General features: G+C 33.5%; 3 protein-coding genes across 3 annotated transcripts; 1 reads left to right on the top strand and 2 right to left on the bottom strand.

Moving 5' to 3' along the window:
- Positions 1 to 8,995: 8,995 nt before the first annotated feature.
- LOC128668748 (uncharacterized protein DKFZp434B061-like) lies at positions 8,996 to 11,346 on the bottom strand. Its single transcript, XM_053742338.1, has 5 exons — positions 11,172 to 11,346; positions 10,964 to 11,101; positions 10,709 to 10,892; positions 10,278 to 10,340; positions 8,996 to 9,237 (listed from the first exon to the last, which is right to left on the bottom strand). The coding sequence occupies exons 1-5, from the start codon at positions 11,302 to 11,304 to the stop codon at positions 9,072 to 9,074; spliced, it is 684 nt and encodes a 227-aa protein (XP_053598313.1). The 5' UTR covers positions 11,305 to 11,346; the 3' UTR covers positions 8,996 to 9,071.
- A 1,014-nt stretch (positions 11,347 to 12,360) lies between these two features.
- On the top strand, positions 12,361 to 18,532 carry LOC128668787 (transcription elongation factor SPT6-like). Its single transcript, XM_053742473.1, has 3 exons — positions 12,361 to 12,441; positions 13,800 to 14,318; positions 14,405 to 18,532. The coding sequence occupies exons 1-3, from the start codon at positions 12,361 to 12,363 to the stop codon at positions 18,530 to 18,532; spliced, it is 4,728 nt and encodes a 1,575-aa protein (XP_053598448.1).
- A 2,118-nt stretch (positions 18,533 to 20,650) lies between these two features.
- On the bottom strand, positions 20,651 to 22,988 carry LOC128668744 (uncharacterized protein DKFZp434B061-like). Its single transcript, XM_053742334.1, has 5 exons — positions 22,814 to 22,988; positions 22,606 to 22,743; positions 22,351 to 22,534; positions 21,919 to 21,981; positions 20,651 to 20,892 (listed from the first exon to the last, which is right to left on the bottom strand). The coding sequence occupies exons 1-5, from the start codon at positions 22,944 to 22,946 to the stop codon at positions 20,727 to 20,729; spliced, it is 684 nt and encodes a 227-aa protein (XP_053598309.1). The 5' UTR covers positions 22,947 to 22,988; the 3' UTR covers positions 20,651 to 20,726.
- Positions 22,989 to 23,621: the final 633 nt, after the last annotated feature.

Below are 23,621 nucleotides of genomic sequence, written 5' to 3'. Positions count from 1 at the left end.
GAAAGTGAAGAGATAATCTTCGAAGGAATTAGTTCCTCAAACGGTAGGAATCAGAACAGGGTAGTGCATTCACCACCCTCGACTACGTGCACAATAACATCAAGTACTACGATTTCGTCAGCGACCTCAACGATGTCGAATCCCAATCCGTTACCCGGTTTACCTAACCTGATCGTGACTTCGGACACCCCACAGCAAGTTAGACCGCCAGTAAGGCGCAGCTTGGGGAATATGGTAGCAACTACCACGACTATGGTCACGACAGTGACCACCGCTATACCGATTACTACCGCGACACTACCCAGTACCGTTATCACCACACCAGTTACTGTTACAACATCGTCTGGGTCAATTCAAATGAACGACCCACAGGCCGTAAATACAAATGCACAATCAAATTTACATTTGACAAATATTAATAATTTACGGGCGTCTATGGACGAAGTATTCATAGAAAACCCCCCACCGGTACTTCCTCAACAAATTCAGCCTAATGCGGGATCCGTTTTTCTGCCTGGCACCGTTCCAGTTTCCGCACAGGCTGATCAAGTGACAACTCAGGCTGTCCTGGCTCAGATTTTAAATTGTCTACAAAATCTGACCTTAACTATGAACGCGCAACCGGTGAACAATCCGCAAGTGCCTGTACAGACAATTACACAAACTGTTCGCGAGATAACTCACAGTTTTGGCGACGGGGAGTGTAGTACAGGTCACTTGAATCATGAAAATAGGGCTGCTACGACCTCAGCCCTCCCGGTAAATTTACAACCAAGTACCAGTGGAATTAATAATGTTCGTAACAATACGGTCGGTCTCAGTAACAATAATTATAATCATAATTTAAACAATAATAGTAACGATCACCCCGTTATTAATCCTAGTGGAGTGCATAACAATAATTTAAATAATAATTTAAACGGCAATAACTATTGTTGCAATACCCCCAGCGAAATTCAAAATAATAATCCACCAATAAATAATTACGGTAATAATTATGATATTAATTTCGAAATATTACGGGATAATTCACTTGCTGGTAATAATAATAATTTTGATGAAAGAAACGCTGGATATCGGATTAATAATGGTCAGGAAAGACACCAAGAATACTATGACCAACCTAGGGCGAATAATCTGTTAATACCAAACGCCGCGGCGGTTTCGCTACGTAAATGGCGCGATATAAGAGAAATTGTCAGAGCGTGGCCAGTACGTTTTCCGCAAGGCGATTTAACAGCCAATAGTTTCTTGACTTCATTTGAAGCCATGGCGTTTCGTGAGGGTTGGCTCACAACGGATTTCGTGAAAATTCTTGGATATGTTTTTACTGGGAAAGTTACTAAGTGGTACGACGTGTACAGCAGACATTGGTCTGATTATGACCATTTTAAACGGGAATTTTTAAGAGCATTTGGCTCACAAAAGACGGACACTCAGTTATTGATGGAAATTGGTCAGTTGAGACCAGAATCTGGTGAATCGTCAATAGATTTTACGTTTAGAGTTCAACAAAAATATAATGAGATGCGTAACCCACCTCCTGAATCAGAACAGGTTACGTGCATCCGTAATCATTTGCCTAGGAATCTTTCTACCTTAGTATTCTCTAGGTCAGTAAACACTTATGATGACCTCTTATCGGTATTACATGAGGCCGCCGTGCTACTAGAAGAAAATAAACGCGCGTCCGAGCCATTCGATAAGTCACACGCTAAGACAAAAGAAAAATCGCGATTCTCAGCAGTACATTCGTTCCCGCGTACTCCAATTTTGGTTGAGATGATGAATGATAAACAACCACTCGTTATCGAGGAAATTAGAGAGGGAGAGGACGGCAAATTAATTGTTTGCGCATCTACAGCTACTGTCCAAACCTCGCAAAATAATGCATCGTCAAATGGATTTCCAAATAATCGAGTACGTTATCACTATAACACGAATAATAATGGCAACTCAAACGCCATATCGCGTACATTTAGTGAAGTTACTGCTGGTCGTAATTCCGACCATTACTTTTGTTTTAACTGCGGGCAAAATGGTCATCTATCTGAACAGTGTATAAATAACAGAGTAGATGTCTGTAATTATTGTTTTAAAATAGGACACGTAAGACAAAATTGTTTTAAATTAAATGCCGATTCATTTAGGTCCGGGTTTACGGCAGGTTCAAATTTACGTCCGTCAAACGTTCCCGTTCGGTCAAATATTAATTCAAATCATAATAATTTTAATAATAATGGCAACAATTATAACCTAAATCGTGGGCAACCAAATGTAAATAATGTTAATAGGGGAAACCCGAATTCAAATTCAAATAATTTTAAAAGAAATGATAATCGTAATAATCGTGGAAACCGTTCTAATCGTTTTGTTCGTAATAATAATAATGTTAATAATAATTATGATAATATTGATAATGTAAACAACCATTGTGTCGAGGTACAACCGACCAGTGCTGGCGAGATTAGTCGCACTGATCTGTCAAAAAACTAGCTTCGCCCTCCTATTCCCCGAGGAAAAAGGGCGTGAAAGCTAGAAAATCGTTAAAACAAATAAGAAGGGGAAATCGGAGCCCTAGTAGCTATCGTTCACATCAGTTCTGGTTGAACAAACCAAATAAATTTAAAAGAATTTCAACAAATAATGTAAATGATTTAATTTCGGTACGAGACGGCGGCTTAGAGCGAACTGTCGGTCCAGTTGTAGATAGTAATATTGAAAATTTAATAGATTTAAGTTCGGAACCAGACGGCGGCTTGGTGCGTACTGTCGGTCAGAACGAACAATTCAATTCAGATAATGTAATAAATTTTAGTTCGGAACCAGACGGCGGCTTGGTGCGTACTGTCGGTCAGATCGAACAATGTAATTCGAATAATTTAATAATTTTTAATTCGGAACCTGACGGCGGCTTAGAGCGTACTGTCGGTCCAGATAAAGAATTTAATTATGAAATTGAGAAAAATTTATTTTCGAGACCTGATGGCGGCTTAGAGCGTACTATCGGTCCGGTCGTGTCAACTAATGGTGAACTGATAGGTGATGTAGTATTAGAAAATCAAATAGCGAAAATAGCGAGCTCCGTTTCAAATAATAATGTAAATGAATTTGGGACTGAAGTCAATTTAATTGACCTGCGCAGCCCACTATCGTTTGAAAATAATTTAAATTATGTTACTGAAGATTTAATTTGCTTTGATAATGAATTTAGTAGTGGTAGTAATTTAGAAAATTTGGATGTTGAAGAAAATCCATTTACGCAGTTTTGCGATATATATGATAATACGAACGGTTTATCGATTTTTAATAATTTGTCTGTTGTAAATAATAAATTGTCCGTTTCAAATAATATTTATTCTATTTTAAATTCTGACGAAATTAATCACTGGGAAGGCTTGAGGGAAGAAGCACCGCCCATGGTTAATTTACCAATGTCTAATAATTTATTTGAAGAAATTTGTGCCGGTCTTGATCGTTCTGTTCTTTCGGTTGAAAATGATCCGAACGGAATACATCCGAAAATCTTAGAGACTTTAGAGGCTAGCGATTTTATTGTGTCAATTGGTTCAGACGAATCGGAAGAACCAAGTTTCGTAGACGTCCCCGGTATGCCATATTTATGTGGTCTGGAACCACTTGAGAGTGATGAGGAGACTGAAGAAGAGTGGGAGGATGAATTGGACCCAGGATTAGAACCTGAAGGTCCAGCTGTTAGTCATAGCTCTCCATCACCGTGTTCTTCGCCTTCGCGCGCGTCGTATCTTCCTGAGATACTCAGAGATAAAACATTACCTTCACGTATCGCCAATCGTATTGCATCTCGGACCAAATTTTATACGGGTACTGGTCCTGTTCCACCAACAATTACGGCTCGTATACCGGTGTCCATCTGGATATTCGGGGTGCAAGTGAACGGTATTATTGATACAGGAAGTGAGAGATCCTACATCAATCGGCGAGTGTATGACCAAATACGTGAGCTTAGCTCTGGTCAATTACAACAGGATGATACGAACCGTCGGGGAGTTCTTCTCGCGAATCATACCCAATGTAAGACTATTGGGGGAGCTCCATTCATCATTCAAATCGGTACAATAGCAGGAGAGCAGTATTTGAGTGTCCTCGAGGACCTGAGTTATTCAGTAGTCCTAGGTATGGACTTTGCTCTTCAGTTTGGGATATTTATCGACTGCGCTACGAAAACTTGGCAATTTAAAGACACTAACGAAAGTCATCCATTCGAATTAATAAATTGTCGTGATAAACAAACTAGTTGTCAAACGTTGACTTCGGATCAACAGAAAGACTTTGATGTATTTTTAGAATCGGAAATGTCTAAATTCGCGGAGTTACCGAACCAAGGTCTAACTGACCTCGTGCAGCATAAGATCGTCCTACAACCGGGAATTAAACCCATTCAAATCCGTCCGTATCGGCGTAGTCCTGTTATTGCGGCGGAATTAAATAAACAAATAGACGAACTGCTCGAGAAAGGCTATATTAGGCCTAGTAACAGTTTCTGGTCGTGTTCTCCGGTAATGGTGACCAAAGCCTCGGGTGGTTGGCGTTTTTGCGTCGACTACCGACCAATCAACAAATATACTATTTTACCTGCGCATCCTCTTCCTAATATGCTACGTATTTTAAGTGCTTTACATAACGCGAAGTATATCACAACCATGGATCTCAAGGAAGCGTTCCATCAGGTTTTAATGTCACCGGAATCCATTCCTTATACTGCCTTCTCTGTCGAAGGTAGGGGGCAATTTGAATGGGTTCGTATGCCTTATGGTCTCGCGGGAGCACCATCAACGTTTCAAAAAGCCATGGATAAGCTTCGCGATAGGTTTATCGAGCAAGTACATAAGAGAAACTTGCCGAGTTCTTGGACTGAAAAGGTTTTTGCGTACCTGGACGATTGGGTAATTATTAGTGAGAATTACGATGAACATAAAGCTATTTTATCTCTTGTTTTTGAAATCTTTCGCGAGACTGGATTATTAATTAATCCAAGTAAATGTAAATTCGCGAGATCTGAGGTAAAATTTCTAGGCTTTATTGTTGATAGAGGGGGTCTAAGACCTGACCCGGAGAAAATAGCACCCATCGCGAATTTCCCTCGTCCAACGTCTCGTAAGCAAGTACGCAGTTTCTGCGGGCTTGTAAATTGGTACCATAGGCATTTACAAAATGTCGCGAAGGTTCAAGGACCTCTAAATAAATTATGTAGTGTTAATACGGAATGGAAATGGGGTGAGGAGGAAGAAAAGGCTTTCCAAGATCTTAAACAAGCTCTTGTTAATGCCAAACCTTTGGCTGTACCACAGCCAAATCTACCTTATTATTTATATACTGACGCGAGTGATACGGGTCTAGGCGCGTTCTTGGTTCAAAAGGAACCACATACCGGAAAAGAGTTCCTTATAATATGTTTGAGTAGACCGACGAGGTGCCGAAACACGTTATACTACGACCGAGAAAGAGTGTTTGGCGGTTGTATGGGCCGTAAGAAAATTAAGATGTTATCTTGAAGGGTTTCCGTTTGTCGTAGTCACCGATCACGCTTCATTAAAATGGCTCCATACTTTAAAAAACCCGAACGGTAGGCTTGCCCGCTGGGCCATGGAACTCTTGGCCCACCAAATTACGATCGAACATCGTCGTGGAACCGAGAATGAAGGCCCGGATGCCTTGTCGCGTCTATACGAGGACCAGGAGCCTGTAGAGTGGTCCGAAGTCCTCGATGAGATTAAAACTAAAGGCGTAGATTTTGTTCATATTCAAGTTCGCTCGTGGTACGATATAAAGAAAGCTAATGTTAGGAAATATCCTGAGAATTTTGTTGATTGGCGTATAAATAGTGAAGATAGATTAGAATATTACAAACCTGATTATTTGAAAGAGTATATTGACGATCAAGATGCGTGGAAATTGGTTTTAACTGAGAGTGAGATCCCCGATATTTTAAAAGAAAACCACGATGTACCGGACGCGGGTCATTTGGGTCGCGATAAGATGTATCATCGGATACGTACACGCTACTATTGGCCTGGTATGTATCGCGATGTCGGCGAGTATGTTGAGAACTGTGAAACTTGTAAAAGGGTCAAATATAAACAGACCTCGTCTCAAGCGCCGATGCGCACGCGACAACCTATTGAACCCTGGGCTATAGTCGCTGCCGATGTGACTGGCCCATTTCCGCGATCGAAAGCCGGTTATCAGTATGTGTTGATTGTGCAAGACCTGTATACGCGTTTTATTGAGGTCTTCAGACTTCGTAAACAGACCGGATTAAATATTAAAAAAAGTTTACGTCGTGTTTTCTCACGCTGGGGATATCCTTTGTTTTTAATCACAGACAACGGCAAAGAATTTATTAATCACGAGATTAAAGAGTACTTGAAAGAAACGGGAGTAAAATCAGTACCCACCGCGATCGCGCATCCACAGAGTAATCCGGTTGAAAGAATTAACCGTACTCTTAAACCAATGATTCGGGCATTTATTTCGAAAGACCAGACGTCGTGGGATGAACACTTAGGCGAATTCCAACTTGCTTATAATAGTAGTTATCATGCCTCACTGCACATGTCGCCATACTATTTGGTTCATGGCAAAGAACCACGGCTGTCGGGTAAAATTTCTAGACTCGAAATAGATGATTTGGATCTTGATGATACTGCGTGGCGTATTCGAATTAATCGTCTCGATCAATTACGTCATAAAATCGAGGACGTAATGAGGAAAGAAAGTGAGAAGCAAGCCGTATATCACGATAAGGGACTTAAAGAACCACCCAAACTGCAAGTGGGTGATTCGGTATATTACCCAAATCGGAAATTGAGTAAGAAAGCCGATAAATATTCGTCTAGTTTGGCTAGTAAATTCTTAGGACCAGCCATTGTTAATAAAATCATTAGTCCTTTGGTCGTCGAGTTAAAATCAGAGACTGGGAAAAATTTGGGCAATCACTATGTTCCAGATTTAAAATTGCCCAGGCGCAGCCAAAGGCTGATGAAAACCGTTTAACTTTCTTTCAGCTTTCGAGCCCCAATCTCAAGTCTGGCGACGGGGAGTATAACCGGGCAGCATTGGTACGACGTGAGAGTGTGGCTCTCTCGCTGTCCTTGTTGGTTTTTGGTCTTTCTCTCTCTCTCGTTACAGCCTGATTGCCGAGTTTGGCTGAGCTAGGCGTTAGACCACAGGGGATGATTCCACGCAGCAGGTGACCGTAAATTGGTCATGTGCGCATAATTAGGTAGGGGTCATCGGAGGTTGGGGCCTAAGACGACTAGATAAAAGAGGCGATTCAAGGGCAGGCAATGAATTTAAGTTCAAGATTTCAAGAGACATTGAAGTGGAAGCTCTAATAACGTCAGCCTCGTTATTGTATTCGTTCAATTTACTTTGTGGAAATTAAATTTGTCTTATTTAACTGGTTTACAAAACCAAAATTTAATTAAACTATTAGTTAAGTGATTGTGAGTGCACCCAACATCAAGTCCAATACAATCAGTCAGGATTCAGAGAGGAGGTCCAGGATGCAGCGTCGTCCGATCCCGCCTGTACGTCGTCGATATATAAATCCAGATAAGATTTACAATTAAAATTATATAAATATAAATCATACACTCTCTCTCTTCAACGTAATATTCTACTTGAATAATTATTTAATTTATTACCCCGTGTCTATTAAATAACTACGGATAAATATATTTATTTGCTGTCGCTGGACATTCATTGATTATAAGAAAAGGGGAAAATTCTGTACATATTTGGGCTTTGGTTAAATAAAATTAGTTGTACATGATAATTAAATTACGCCTTAAATAAATTTCTTTTATCACCAGCGTTCTTTAGAATAAGTTAATTTCAGCCGCGTGTCCGGTCAAAGCGAGTCGACCCACCTCTGAGATTTATTTCCCGCATTCAGAACCAGAAATAAAATAATAAAATCTATATCCATAATTAATAATTAATTAATTAACCGGGAATTTTTGTAACTGTGGTTCGTGGCTACTAGACACGAAGTAGCCAAGGGCCAACCGTTATAAACTTAAGCGCAACCTCGCGTATTAGTTCAACTTTTTTTTTTTTATCAGATCATAATTGTTCCAATAAAAAATTAATAGGTAATGGTAAATATTAATTTTCTTACAACAAAAATTACAGAAGTCTACGCGCGGGTCTGCCATTTGATGTTTTTTTTTCCCCGAACCGGATCAGTACCCGCGCGTAGAAAATCTCTTTTCAAAGTTACAATTACATTTAAATTTAATTTTTAATATATGAAAAAAAAATTAGGAACAAAGTTTTAGTATAAAGATTAAACAAATAATTATTTTAAGTAAAAGTAAATTAATTACACAATTAAATATTTAATAAATGATAATTATAAATATTATTTATGTAAATGGCATTCAAATGTGTAATGAGATTGTTTTTCTTTTTTAGCTTGTTTGTACGAACTAATTTCGTTCGGTAACGAAAATTCGGTACTATTAGGAACACTTGTTAGTTTATTTTAAAAATTTATTATTATTTATATTTTAATTAACTGACTTTAGTTCATCTCTGTGACCAATAAATCATATTATACAATAGTTTATTTATTTATAAATCTGTTGTCACTTAGTAACGTTAAACTTTTTATAATTTCGTCAAACGAGGCTCAATATTAATTAATATGTAAGTTAGTTTATATATTTTAATAAACTTGCTTGATAAATAGAAATTTTAATAATTTTTTAAATTATTTTCACTACACTTAAATATGTTAATTCTATTTTTCGATATTTTTTTTTTTAAAATTACGTTTTAAATATTTTTTTTTAGTTTTTTTTTTTTTTTTTAGACAATGTAAACAATTTATTAGCGATGCTCTTAATAATTACTGGCATTGCGTTTGATTAAAAACAGTATGAAAAGCTCGATCAAAGATAATCTATTTTTTTTTTTTTTTTTTTTAATTTATAAACACGATATTTGTGATAATTTTTTGATGATAATATAAACATACGTCTCGCGTAAACGATTTAAAGTTTTTTTTTAGTTTTAAATTTTAATTACAATCTAAATGGAGCTCTCTGATCAATGGCCGTGGGTTTGGTTCCTTTGCGTGATGAAACTGGAAGAGCTGAGACTGAAGTATCTGAAGCTCCTGAAGGTTTGCGCGATAATTTTGACGCCGGTGGCAAGGGCGTCGATGAACCACTGGAAGGTGTTCGTGTCCTAAGATAATTTAATTATAATAATTAGTAATTTTTATAAATTAATTATTATTTACACCAAGATAAACTACAGTTGACATTTAGACTCTTGACAATCACATTTTTCTACAAGCTATTTTTATAAGCATTTATTTATAAAGCAAACAAAATAATCATTTTTAAATTTAAATTTCTACTTTAAGAAATTATTATTTCAGTGTCAATTTTACTTTAACTAAATTTTTTAAATTGTGACTAAAAATAAGACCACGGATCGCTAGATTACGTGACATAAAATTGAAAAATGATTATTTTGTAAATATTTAAACAATGAATGACAGATGCTAGTTACCTAGCATATTTAATAGCTGATGAATAGTTAGTTGCTGAACTGGTACAGACAGAGCTGCCCCTGATATATATTTATGAGAGTTAGTATTATTTCAAAGCAAAATAAAATAGATATTTAGATAAATAAACAGTAAGGGTAAATACAAAAAAAAAAAAAAAAAAAAAAAAAACAAATAATAATAAAAGTCGGAGGTTGTTTTAAATAAAAATAATTTGATAATTTGAAAGTGGGTAAAGGAATTGTGCTGTCACTCATTAAAACGGTACTTTTTTTTTGGTTTTGGGAAAAATAATAATAATAATAATATCAGTTCAGTTTATGATGCAAGGAAAGAAAACGGACATGACAAACTAGCGACAGATCAGGCATACCCAGTGGAGTCAGTTGAAATTGTAGAATGGTTGCTTTGCGTGGAATGAGTTGAAAAATTACTCGTTGTAGATTGAGGAGATTTAATATCTGGTCCCACGTACACAGGAATCCGCGAGCGACTAAACCATCACCAGAGTTATAGAGAGCAAGACAGTGGAAATGTTAATTGAAAGTGGTTTTATTTTTATCTTTTTATATATATATATATATATATATATATATATATATATATATATATATATCAGAAATAAACCATTAGTTAAAGCAGCCTATTTTATTATTATCCCGACACCGTATTAAATAAATTATAATTCCCAGTTATATTAATTACGCTTTACCTATTTGGTGTTACGGCACCAGAAAGAGTTGGGATACTCGATGTTCTATAAATCGAACCAAGCCTAAAAAAATTTTTAGTTATGACTCTAGATCAGTTTGTTATGTTTTTCAATTTTTTTTTTTTAAATAAAATCTAGCGAATTTAATAATAAATTAAAATATTAAAAAGTAGCAGTAAAAAATTAATTATTTAATTAAAGGCTCGCGACTATTTTTTAAATTTTAAATATTTAAAATATTTTATTATGCTAATTAATATAAATATAAATGATGTGTTAATTTATTTTTAAAATTTTAAATGCAGTTGATAATGCAGTTAAATCTATTGCGCTGTCAATAAATCTGGAGCAATGCATATTAGTTTTTTTTTTATCTGTGAAATTTAAATGCAGGATTTTATTTATAAAAAATATAAGTAATAAAAACTTACCTAGATGGGACTCCGCTTGCAGGACTTACGAGTCCAGTGGGAGTCCGAGGTCGAGATGTTGATGACCCGTTTACTGGAGGAATTAATTTTCTTCCAGAAATACTGTTGTGTCGACTTGACGTCGGTGTTGTTCCAGTTGTACCTAGTGTTCTTCGTGGAATACGACTTGGAGTACCTGATTCATCTAAACAAAATTAAATATAAATAAAACGTCAAATACTTAAATAAATATTTAATAAAGTAAAATATAATTACCTGTACTATCTAATGATTGAGTTGAACCATATCGACTTGGTAGTTTACTACCTTGTCTTGACGCTGGTCTACTACTGGGTCTACTTGCTGGCCTTGATGCCGGTCGTGATGCTGGACGGCTAGATGGACGGCTGCCACCTAATTTAAATTTAATTATATAAAGTATATTCATAAATATAATCATCCTACTGATTAATTGAGTACTTACTTGGTGTAATGACACTTCTGTAAGGAGTACTAGTTTTTCTTGTTGACAATTTGAATGAGCTCTCATTGTCACTGAGACTATCTGGTGTACCAGCACTTAAAGATGACCTTGACGCGCGATGCGAATGACCCATCGGTACACTTCTGACACTGCGTTCTCTGACCTGAATTTGAAAAAAAATTAATTAATTAATTAATTAATAACTAATTACTCAATTTATTGCTCAATTCAGTAGGTATAAAAATCAAGCGTAATTATAAAACAAATAGGATTTTTTATTACAATTAAAGTGTATGTGTTTGTGATGGCATTTATAATAAACTTAAATTCATAAAGATTTTATATTTTTCTGTAGAAATATTAAATTTAATTACAAAGAATCTTTATAAATTTAAATATTTTTGCTGTTCATTAAATAAAATAATAGGGAATAAAAAATCGTGTACGTACCAACAGCTCCTACGAATGGATTAAGTGCTAATGATTAAATTTAATTATGGAAATTAATTATTTTATTTAACCATAATTAAATTTAAATAAATAATTCTACCAAAGCATGCTAACTTACCAAAAGGAGTTGGGAAAGATACAGTAGCTTATGGTGATTTGAAGTATCTCCAATCAACGCCACTATGTGAGCATTAATTAATATTCATATTTATATATATATATATATATTACAAATATAGATATAAAAGTTATGCGCATTCGTCTATCAAAAAGATTTTATAAAATTGATAAGACTTTTTATAAATTCTATTTACAATAAATTCAAAAAATATTTCGGATTTTAAATATAAATTCAAATGATCTAGCAGGGAATGAAAAGTTTCGAGGCAATTAAAAGAATGGAAATAAATAAAATGATATAAAAAATAAATATAACAAATTACTAAATTACTTATTAAAAAAAAAAAAAAAAAAAAAAAAAAAAGTAAAGTTCTGCAGAACCAAAAGGGCCTATATTTTGAGATACGCCCTTTTGGTTTTAGTAACGCGATATATATAAATTACTACCAAACAGAAGGCTTAAATCTTGTCATATTGACGCTTGAGTTATTCTACTGGCTATTGCATACTTCTTGCGCAATTGTCTGAGGGATAGAGAGCCTGAGAATCGTTTTAAAATTTATTTACAAGATCTATAAGAAGTCGATATTTAAACTTTTCCTTTATTATTTAGAGAAAAATGATGTCGGAATTCAAATTGAGTAGGATTCCCAGCAGCGGCCTCGAAACCACAAAAATTTCAATAAAACCAATAATCGCAGTAATAATTACAGTCCTGCATAATTATTTTTTCGGCGATTTAACTTCTTGTCTCAAATTCGTAGATTTCTTAACTCCGTTTTTCTCCGTGTGATCATAAATGTTAAATTCGAAAATTTTTTTAAGACCGCCCAATCTTAAGACTGACATTTTCTAAAATTATTCTACAGTGTGACCTAAAATCCTTTTTTCCTGTTTTCTAAAATAAATATATATATGTATATTTGTCTTCAAGTGAAAACACATTGTCTTCAATTTGTACAGCACTTAGGCTACATGACGTCAAAGATGTCCTGAGACCGATCCAAGTAATCATAAAAATCCACTAGAAAATGGTTTATTTTCTTTTAATAGAAAACATATATTTTAAATTTACTTTTTAACATTACTATTAAACGAAAAAATATAAAATATTATTTTACGGAGAATAATTATTTTTTTTTCTCTAAATATCCTGATATATTAAGATAACTTAAAAATTAAATAACACTCATATTTTGTAATTTATTTATTTTAAATACTCGTATAATCCCAATAATTTCTTCTGCTATAAAAAAATTTCCATTCGTCTTGTCTGAGATGTAAATTAGTGATTTATTTCCTTTTCACACCTGAGGGACAAAATATTTAAGTACCGACATAATAAACTCCAATGGTTAGTTAATTAAGGATAGACAAACTCTTAGTCATTATAGGATTAAAAACACTTACAAGATAAATAAGTAAGGGTTCATACAGTACAAGGGGTCATGAGTTCATTACCTGCGTAATTACCCAGTCTGCCGTAATGTTTGTTCTTTGTAATATACACAGTCTCCTTAGAGTTACCATTATTCTAAAGTAACTAATGAGATTCACATAAATTTTGTAAAATTCATCTGACCAATGAACTTGTAAGAAGTGTCCCTTCTACCTTAATTTGGATCTTTAAACGAAAAGGACTTGCTGGGTATTTGAAGTGCAACTCGCACCTTGATGCAGTTTAGTTGTCCTGTACTCTTTTGAGGATCACGATCACACTTTATCTTATTGATAATTGTTACAGAAGTTACTATTCTAACATCTAAGTTGATAGTAGTTACAGAAGTTACTTGTGTTTTTTTTTTGAAAATATCTACATCAAAAAATTATTGCTGCAAAAATGAATTTCGTAAGTTTTTTTTCTTTATTTATTTTTTAAAAATAATTTAAGTCGAATTTTAAATTTAATGTGGATCAAATAATTATTTTGAATTAAATATTGTCAAATAAATTTTTAATTTAAGTGAATAGATTAATTTTTTTTTGGTGCGACTTTTTGAAATGTGATTTTTTAAAATGAAAACTATTTTTAATAAATATTATTTTATTAATTTATAGTTAAAGAACACTGAAGAGTATGAAGAAGTTGAAAACAGGAGATTTAAGAATAACGTGATAGAAAGCGACGACGATGAAAGCAGTAGCAGCGAAAGTGACGGAGATGATGATGAAAGCAGTAGCAGTAGCAGTAGCAGTAGCAGTAGCAGTAGCAGTAGTAGTGAGGAAAGTGACGACGATGGAGAAGTCAACGGTAGTAAAAGACGAAAAAGTTGTGACGACGACGACGACGACGATGAAAGCCGTAACAGCGGAAATGAGAAAAGTGACGGAGCCGACGATGAAGTCAACGGGAGTAAAAGAAAGAAAAGTCATGACGACGACGATGACTTTGATGATCGTTTGGAGGACGATGATTATGATTTGATTGAAGAAAACTTGGGCATTACTGTTGACCGTCGACGATTCAAACGTTTGAAGCAGATGCCAGCCGGTGGATCTGACGACGAAGATGACGAAAATGGAAGGACTGAGAAAGAATCTATTGCTAATGAATTATTTGAAAATGGCATTGATGATGTAAGTATTTTAGTTTCTATAATAATTATTTTAATTTACTTTATTTAATTATTTCATGGATTCAAATTTATAATTAAAAATTTTAGGATACTAAAAATCAAAGTCCCAGTCGCGAATCGGAGCATCAGGGATCCAATCTTGACGACGATGATCAAAGTGTTCCATCAGACGATGATTTCATTGTTGACAATGATGACAAGCCCATACCCAAGAGGAAATATGTTTCTGCAGGCGATTCAGCTCTGGACCAGGCCAGGGAAATATTTGGTGTTGACTTTGATTATGACACCGTACAACACCAGTACGACGATGACATGTTTCCAGAAGACGAAGATGAGGAAGCTGAAGATGAGAGGAGTACAAGAAAACCTACAGGCAAAAATATTTTCCAAATATATGAGCCTAGTGATTTAAAACGCTCATTCTATACGGACCTAGATCATGAGATCCGTTGCAAGGACATTCCTGAGAGAATGCAGTTACGCTCAACGCCGATTACTCCTGTACCTGAAGGTTCCAACGAGCTTGATGAAGAGGCAGAGTGGATTTATAAGCATGCATTCACACAACGAAAAATTTTGCAACAAGTTACGGATTGTTCAGGCGGTATGAATAATTTAGGATCTAAAGGACCAGAAACTGTGAAGAAAATAAAGAATGCGTTGAATTTGATGCGCAATCAAAACTTTGAAGTTCCTTTTATAGCTTTTTACCGCAAGGAACTAGTGAAACCAGAATTAAATATCGATGATTTGTGGAAAGTGTACAAGTTCGATGCTAAGTGGTGTCAATTGTACCAGAGAAAACAAAAATTGCTGAGGTTGTTTGAAAATATGAGAGATTTTCAATTGGACGAATTAATGAAGAATCCTGAGGCGTCACTTCCAGATGAGATTAGGATTATTAAAGACGAAGATATCGAGCGATTGAAGAACGTCCAAACAAACGAAGAGAGAAATGACGTTTATAATCATTTCATGCTCTACTACAGTCGCGACATTCCGCGAATGAAGGAAATCTTGAGACAGAAGGAGATGGAAGCTCGACAGGAAAAAAATAGGAAACGTCAACAATATCTTTTGGAGGCTGAAGAAAAAAATAGTGAAGATCCATCGCTTGGGGATGAAGATGCTGAAGAGACTGAAAAAAATGACTGTACTCTTAAGCAGGCCGTCAGAAGTGGACCTTACGCACTTTATGTCCGCGCCGGGCTCAGCAGTTTTGCTAAAAAGTTTGGTCTCACTCCTGAACACTTTGCTGAAAATTTACAAGACAATTATCAGCGTCATGAAGTCAATCAACATCCAGTTCATCCTGATGTAGTGGCGCAAGACTATCTCGGGGGAAGTTTCCAGTCCACAGAAGAAGTTCTGAAAGCTGTTCAGCACATGGTGGCCATCCAACTGGCACGTGAACCAATTGTACGAAAATGCGCTCGTGAAATTTACATGGATCGTGCTAAGCTGTCAGTACGCCCGACTAAAAAAGGAATCAGAGGAATAGATGAAAGTCATCCGATCTATACCATGAAGTACTTGAAGGACAAACCAGTTCGTGAACTTGTTGATCATATGTGGCTCAAGTTATCGACTGCTGAAGCTGATGGTTTGATAACGATCACATTCAGCGAAACCGTTAAAGGCATTGTCGGCTCAGACTTTATCAGTGAATTCAAGCAGCTATACATCAAAGATGAATTCAACAGAAATGTCCAAGACTGGAATGATTTACGTACTGGTAGTGTAGAATTGGCTTTTAAAAAATATGTTATACCAGATTTGAAGAATGAATTAAGAGCTAATATCACCGCTGAAGCAAAGGAATCCATCACGTACTTGTGCTGTCGCAAATTATTCAACTGGATAAAATTTGCTCCCTACACATGCAAATTTAATGGCCAAGATGACGAAGCTTGGAACACTGGAGAAGGCATCAGGTCAATGGGAATCGCTTATGTTCCAGATGTCAATCAAGCTGCGTTTGCTTCAATCGTCGCTCCGGATGGTGAATGCGTTGACTTTTTAAAATTGCCTCATTTGTTAAAACGTAAGAATAGTTTTAACCAAAACGAAAGACATCTCAAAGAAGCTGATTTACTTTCTCTGCGAAATTTTATCAGCAAAAATAAGCCTCATATTGTAGTAATTGGCGGTGAATCCAGAGATGCTCAAACAATTTCCAATGACATCAGGGAATGCTTGGCAAAGCTTGCTGTCAAAGAACAGTATCCTGCTATAAAAGTTGAAATATGTGACTCTAATGTAGCAAAGTTATTTTCTACCAGCAATAGAGGAGTAGCTGAATTCCGCGAGTTCCCTCCACTACTGAGAGAATCGATTTCACTTGCGCGACGTCTACAAAATCCTCTCGGGGAATTTTCGCAGCTTTGTAATCCAGATGAAGACTTGCTCTGCTTGAAATTCCATCCCCTTCAAGATTTACTTTCAAAAGAAGAGCTTTTGGTGGACTTGTATACTGAATTTATCAACAGAGTCAATGAAATTGGTGTCGACTTGAGCAGCAATAAAGTTTACAATAAAAATTTATTACAATTCGTTTGTGGATTAGGCCCCAGAAAAAGTCAGGTTCTATTGAAAATACTGAAAAGCAAAAAAAATAAATTGGAAAATCGTACTCATTTGGTGACTGTGTGCCATATGGGACCTAAAGTTTTTATGAATTGCGCTGGATTTATAAAAATAGACACGGCTACTCTCGACGACAACTCAGATATCTACATTGAGGTGTTGGACAGCACGAGAATTCATCCAGAAACGTACGAGTGGGCGCGTAAAATGGCCGTCGATGCTCTGGAATACGGGGTCAAAAATGCAGATCCAGGTACAGCTATCGAAGAAATAATAAAAACTCCCTACAAGCTTCAGGAATTAGATCTCGAAGCTTTTGCCGTCGAGTTAGAGAGACAAGGCTTTGGAAATAAAATTACTACTCTCTATGATGTCCAAACTGAATTAACTTACCGCTACAAAGATCTACGAGTGCCCTATAAATCTCCATCTCCTGAAGAAATGTTTACTCTATTGACCAAAGAGACTCAAGAAACTTTTTACGTCGGCAAACTAGTCCAGGCAACAGTTATTGGGTTCAGATTCAAAAAACCCAAAGTTACACAACTGGATCAAGCACACCCCGTTAAAAATGACGATACTGGACTCTGGAAGTGTCCATTCTGTTCCAAGGATGATTTTGTTGAACTCACTGAAGTATGGAATCATTTTGACACGGGATCTTGTCCAGGAAAAGCTGTCGGCGTTAGACTTCGTTTGGACAATGGAGTGTCTGGATACCTTAATTCTATAAATATATCTGATAATTATGTCGCGAATCCTCAGGATCGGGTGCATATCCAACAAGTGATAGCTTGTCGTATTATCAAAATTGATGTAGACCAATTCGGCAGCGAATGTTCCAGTAAAAGCAGCGTTCTTGCTGACGTAAATAATACCTGGCGACCTGCTAAGGACTTATACTACGACACAGAGGCTGAAGAAGAAGATAAAAGAGCAGAAAAAGAAAGCAGGAAAAGTAAACAGCCGATTTATACTACACGTCTTGTTGTCCATCCGTCATTTCACAATATAAGTTTCGCTGAAGCTGAGAAGATGATAAAGACTATGGATCAAGGGGAAGCTATTATCAGACCCAGCAGCAAAGGAATCGATCATTTAACAGTCACTTGGAAAGTAACTGATGACATTTATCAGTACATTGATGTAATTGAAACAGATAAATCAAATTCTTTTTCATTGGGACGAAGTTTGTGGATCGGCACTGAAAAATTTGAAGACCTGGATGAAATACTTGCGAGATATATCAACGTAATGGCTAGTAATGTCGTAGAAATACTTAAATTTAAGTACTATCACCCTGAGGTTCTTGGATTCAAAGAAAAGGCTGAGCAAATATTAAAGGAACAGAAGAGAAAAAATCCTGCTAGTATTCCATACATTTTTTCGGCTTCGAAAAATTATCCTGGTAAATTTTTACTGTCGTACGTGCCTCGATTAAGATGTTACCATGAGTATGTTACTGTTATCTCACAGGGATTCAAATATCGCAACCAAGTGTTCAATAATCTTGATACGTTAATATGTTGGTTCAAAAAACATTTCAGGAACCCAATTGTTGTACCCCCTAGGGTTTCTGAAACGACACATCGTAATACTTCAGAGATCAAATGTTTAGCTGCTTGATTATTATTTTTATTTATTTATAAATTTGTATATATTTATTTTTCAAGGCTTTTATCACTTCTCAATAAATTCAATGATGTTTGTATTTTTTAATAAAGAACAATCAAACGAATACCAATTTTTTTTTTTTTAAATATTCCCATTAATAGATAATTAAGACTTTAGTTTATAAGAAATTAGTTTTATATTTAGAACTTAAGCTGCTGTCCAATACGTTGCGGAAATGAAGAATTTAGTCTAAGGTAAGTTCATTTTTAGTTCAATTTTACTGCCGTAAATAAATTAAGAATAAATATTTCTATACAATTGATTTAAATATATATATCTATATGTATATTTTCACAGCGTATTAGAAACGATACATAATTTTACAATAAGGCAAAACATAAATCTTTTTATAACAATGTTAATACATTAATCGTATTAGAAAAATTAATAAGTAAAAATGAGGAATTTTTTTATTTATATATATTTATTATATTAGTTGCATTTTTTTAATAATTAATATAAAAGAATTATAAATGTCTTTTAAATATTTTTTTCTTCATTAATTAACGATTACGAGGCATTACCTCAGACTTATTTGTTTTATTTACTTTTTTTTTTATTTTGTCGCACTTAATTTTATTATGTTCTTCGCGGTTTTTTAAAAACTTACAAAATATCTAATTAAAAAAAAATAATTAAATCAACAAAAAATATCAGTTTACATTTGTGCCACATAAATGTAAAACTAACTTTGATTTTCTTTCATTTTCCTACACTTCCGCTAATAATAAAATATTTAACCCCTATTTCTCATACAATTTATTTATTAATCAGCGGATTTTTTATTTATTCAAACAAGAGAACAAACCAATATTTACATAATACGTTCTCTCTTCATTATTTTTTATTCAATTCTCTTTTCAATAATAATAATAATTATAATAGTAACTTTCAAATAAATATTTCACGATTGAGCATTTGCATTTTTTTAGAAAAACACTAGAAAAAATAAAAAAAAAAATAATAAATTTAAATTGCAAATGTTCTAGTCCGTGACAGCAAAGAATCAAAAATAAAAAGTACTTAATAATAACAATTTTGTTAATATCTAAACACTTATATATTCTAGCTCTTAATTTTTAGGACAATTGGTATTATTACATTTTATTTAAAAAAAAAAATAATAAAACATTAAACTTAAGCGCAACCTCGCGTATTAGTTCAACTTTTTTTTTTTTATCAGATCATAATTGTTCCAATAAAAAATTAATAGGTAATGGTAAATATTAATTTTCTTACAACAAAAATTACAGAAGTCTACGCGCGGGTCTGCCATTTGATGTTTTTTTTTCCCCGAACCGGATCAGTACCCGCGCGTAGAAAATCTCTTTTCAAAGTTACAATTACATTTAAATTTAATTTTTAATATATGAAAAAAAAATTAGGAACAAAGTTTTAGTATAAAGATTAAACAAATAATTATTTTAAGTAAAAGTAAATTAATTACACAATTAAATATTTAATAAATGATAATTATAAATATTATTTATGTAAATGGCATTCAAATGTGTAATGAGATTGTTTTTCTTTTTTAGCTTGTTTGTACGAACTAATTTCGTTCGGTAACGAAAATTCGGTACTATTAGGAACACTTGTTAGTTTATTTTAAAAATTTATTATTATTTATATTTTAATTAACTGACTTTAGTTCATCTCTGTGACCAATAAATCATATTATACAATAGTTTATTTATTTATAAATCTGTTGTCACTTAGTAACGTTAAACTTTTTATAATTTCGTCAAACGAGGCTCAATATTAATTAATATGTAAGTTAGTTTATATATTTTAATAAACTTGCTTGATAAATAGAAATTTTAATAATTTTTTAAATTATTTTCACTACACTTAAATATGTTAATTCTATTTTTCGATATTTTTTTTTTTAAAATTACGTTTTAAATATTTTTTTTTAGTTTTTTTTTTTTTTTTTAGACAATGTAAACAATTTATTAGCGATGCTCTTAATAATTACTGGCATTGCGTTTGATTAAAAACAGTATGAAAAGCTCGATCAAAGATAATCTATTTTTTTTTTTTTTTTTTTTAATTTATAAACACGATATTTGTGATAATTTTTTGATGATAATATAAACATACGTCTCGCGTAAACGATTTAAAGTTTTTTTTTAGTTTTAAATTTTAATTACAATCTAAATGGAGCTCTCTGATCAATGGCCGTGGGTTTGGTTCCTTTGCGTGATGAAACTGGAAGAGCTGAGACTGAAGTATCTGAAGCTCCTGAAGGTTTGCGCGATAATTTTGACGCCGGTGGCAAGGGCGTCGATGAACCACTGGAAGGTGTTCGTGTCCTAAGATAATTTAATTATAATAATTAGTAATTTTTATAAATTAATTATTATTTACACCAAGATAAACTACAGTTGACATTTAGACTCTTGACAATCACATTTTTCTACAAGCTATTTTTATAAGCATTTATTTATAAAGCAAACAAAATAATCATTTTTAAATTTAAATTTCTACTTTAAGAAATTATTATTTCAGTGTCAATTTTACTTTAACTAAATTTTTTAAATTGTGACTAAAAATAAGACCACGGATCGCTAGATTACGTGACATAAAATTGAAAAATGATTATTTTGTAAATATTTAAACAATGAATGACAGATGCTAGTTACCTAGCATATTTAATAGCTGATGAATAGTTAGTTGCTGAACTGGTACAGACAGAGCTGCCCCTGATATATATTTATGAGAGTTAGTATTATTTCAAAGCAAAATAAAATAGATATTTAGATAAATAAACAGTAAGGGTAAATACAAAAAAAAAAAAAAAAAAAAAAAAAACAAATAATAATAAAAGTCGGAGGTTGTTTTAAATAAAAATAATTTGATAATTTGAAAGTGGGTAAAGGAATTGTGCTGTCACTCATTAAAACGGTACTTTTTTTTTGGTTTTGGGAAAAATAATAATAATAATAATATCAGTTCAGTTTATGATGCAAGGAAAGAAAACGGACATGACAAACTAGCGACAGATCAGGCATACCCAGTGGAGTCAGTTGAAATTGTAGAATGGTTGCTTTGCGTGGAATGAGTTGAAAAATTACTCGTTGTAGATTGAGGAGATTTAATATCTGGTCCCACGTACACAGGAATCCGCGAGCGACTAAACCATCACCAGAGTTATAGAGAGCAAGACAGTGGAAATGTTAATTGAAAGTGGTTTTATTTTTATCTTTTTATATATATATATATATATATATATATATATATATCAGAAATAAACCATTAGTTAAAGCAGCCTATTTTATTATTATCCCGACACCGTATTAAATAAATTATAATTCCCAGTTATATTAATTACGCTTTACCTATTTGGTGTTACGGCACCAGAAAGAGTTGGGATACTCGATGTTCTATAAATCGAACCAAGCCTAAAAAAATTTTTAGTTATGACTCTAGATCAGTTTGTTATGTTTTTCAATTTTTTTTTTTTAAATAAAATCTAGCGAATTTAATAATAAATTAAAATATTAAAAAGTAGCAGTAAAAAATTAATTATTTAATTAAAGGCTCGCGACTATTTTTTAAATTTTAAATATTTAAAATATTTTATTATGCTAATTAATATAAATATAAATGATGTGTTAATTTATTTTTAAAATTTTAAATGCAGTTGATAATGCAGTTAAATCTATTGCGCTGTCAATAAATCTGGAGCAATGCATATTAGTTTTTTTTTTTATCTGTGAAATTTAAATGCAGGATTTTATTTATAAAAAATATAAGTAATAAAAACTTACCTAGATGGGACTCCGCTTGCAGGACTTACGAGTCCAGTGGGAGTCCGAGGTCGAGATGTTGATGACCCGTTTACTGGAGGAATTAATTTTCTTCCAGAAATACTGTTGTGTCGACTTGACGTCGGTGTTGTTCCAGTTGTACCTAGTGTTCTTCGTGGAATACGACTTGGAGTACCTGATTCATCTAAACAAAATTAAATATAAATAAAACGTCAAATACTTAAATAAATATTTAATAAAGTAAAATATAATTACCTGTACTATCTAATGATTGAGTTGAACCATATCGACTTGGTAGTTTACTACCTTGTCTTGACGCTGGTCTACTACTGGGTCTACTTGCTGGCCTTGATGCCGGTCGTGATGCTGGACGGCTAGATGGACGGCTGCCACCTAATTTAAATTTAATTATATAAAGTATATTCATAAATATAATCATCCTACTGATTAATTGAGTACTTACTTGGTGTAATGACACTTCTGTAAGGAGTACTAGTTTTTCTTGTTGACAATTTGAATGAGCTCTCATTGTCACTGAGACTATCTGGTGTACCAGCACTTAAAGATGACCTTGACGCGCGATGCGAATGACCCATCGGTACACTTCTGACACTGCGTTCTCTGACCTGAATTTGAAAAAAAATTAATTAATTAATTAATTAATAACTAATTACTCAATTTATTGCTCAATTCAGTAGGTATAAAAATCAAGCGTAATTATAAAACAAATAGGATTTTTTATTACAATTAAAGTGTATGTGTTTGTGATGGCATTTATAATAAACTTAAATTCATAAAGATTTTATATTTTTCTGTAGAAATATTAAATTTAATTACAAAGAATCTTTATAAATTTAAATATTTTTGCTGTTCATTAAATAAAATAATAGGGAATAAAAAATCGTGTACGTACCAACAGCTCCTACGAATGGATTAAGTGCTAATGATTAAATTTAATTATGGAAATTAATTATTTTATTTAACCATAATTAAATTTAAATAAATAATTCTACCAAAGCATGCTAACTTACCAAAAGGAGTTGGGAAAGATACAGTAGCTTATGGTGATTTGAAGTATCTCCAATCAACGCCACTATGTGAGCATTAATTAATATTCATATTTATATATATATATATATATTACAAATATAGATATAAAAGTTATGCGCATTCGTCTATCAAAAAGATTTTATAAAATTGATAAGACTTTTTATAAATTCTATTTACAATAAATTCAAAAAATATTTCGGATTTTAAATATAAATTCAAAT

This window comes from Microplitis demolitor, chromosome 10, assembly GCF_026212275.2.
Source record: "Microplitis demolitor isolate Queensland-Clemson2020A chromosome 10, iyMicDemo2.1a, whole genome shotgun sequence".
Taxonomy (NCBI): Eukaryota; Metazoa; Arthropoda; class Insecta; order Hymenoptera; family Braconidae; genus Microplitis; species Microplitis demolitor.
Note: the sequence above shows the minus strand (reverse complement) of the source record. Positions and strands in the feature narration are given on the sequence as shown.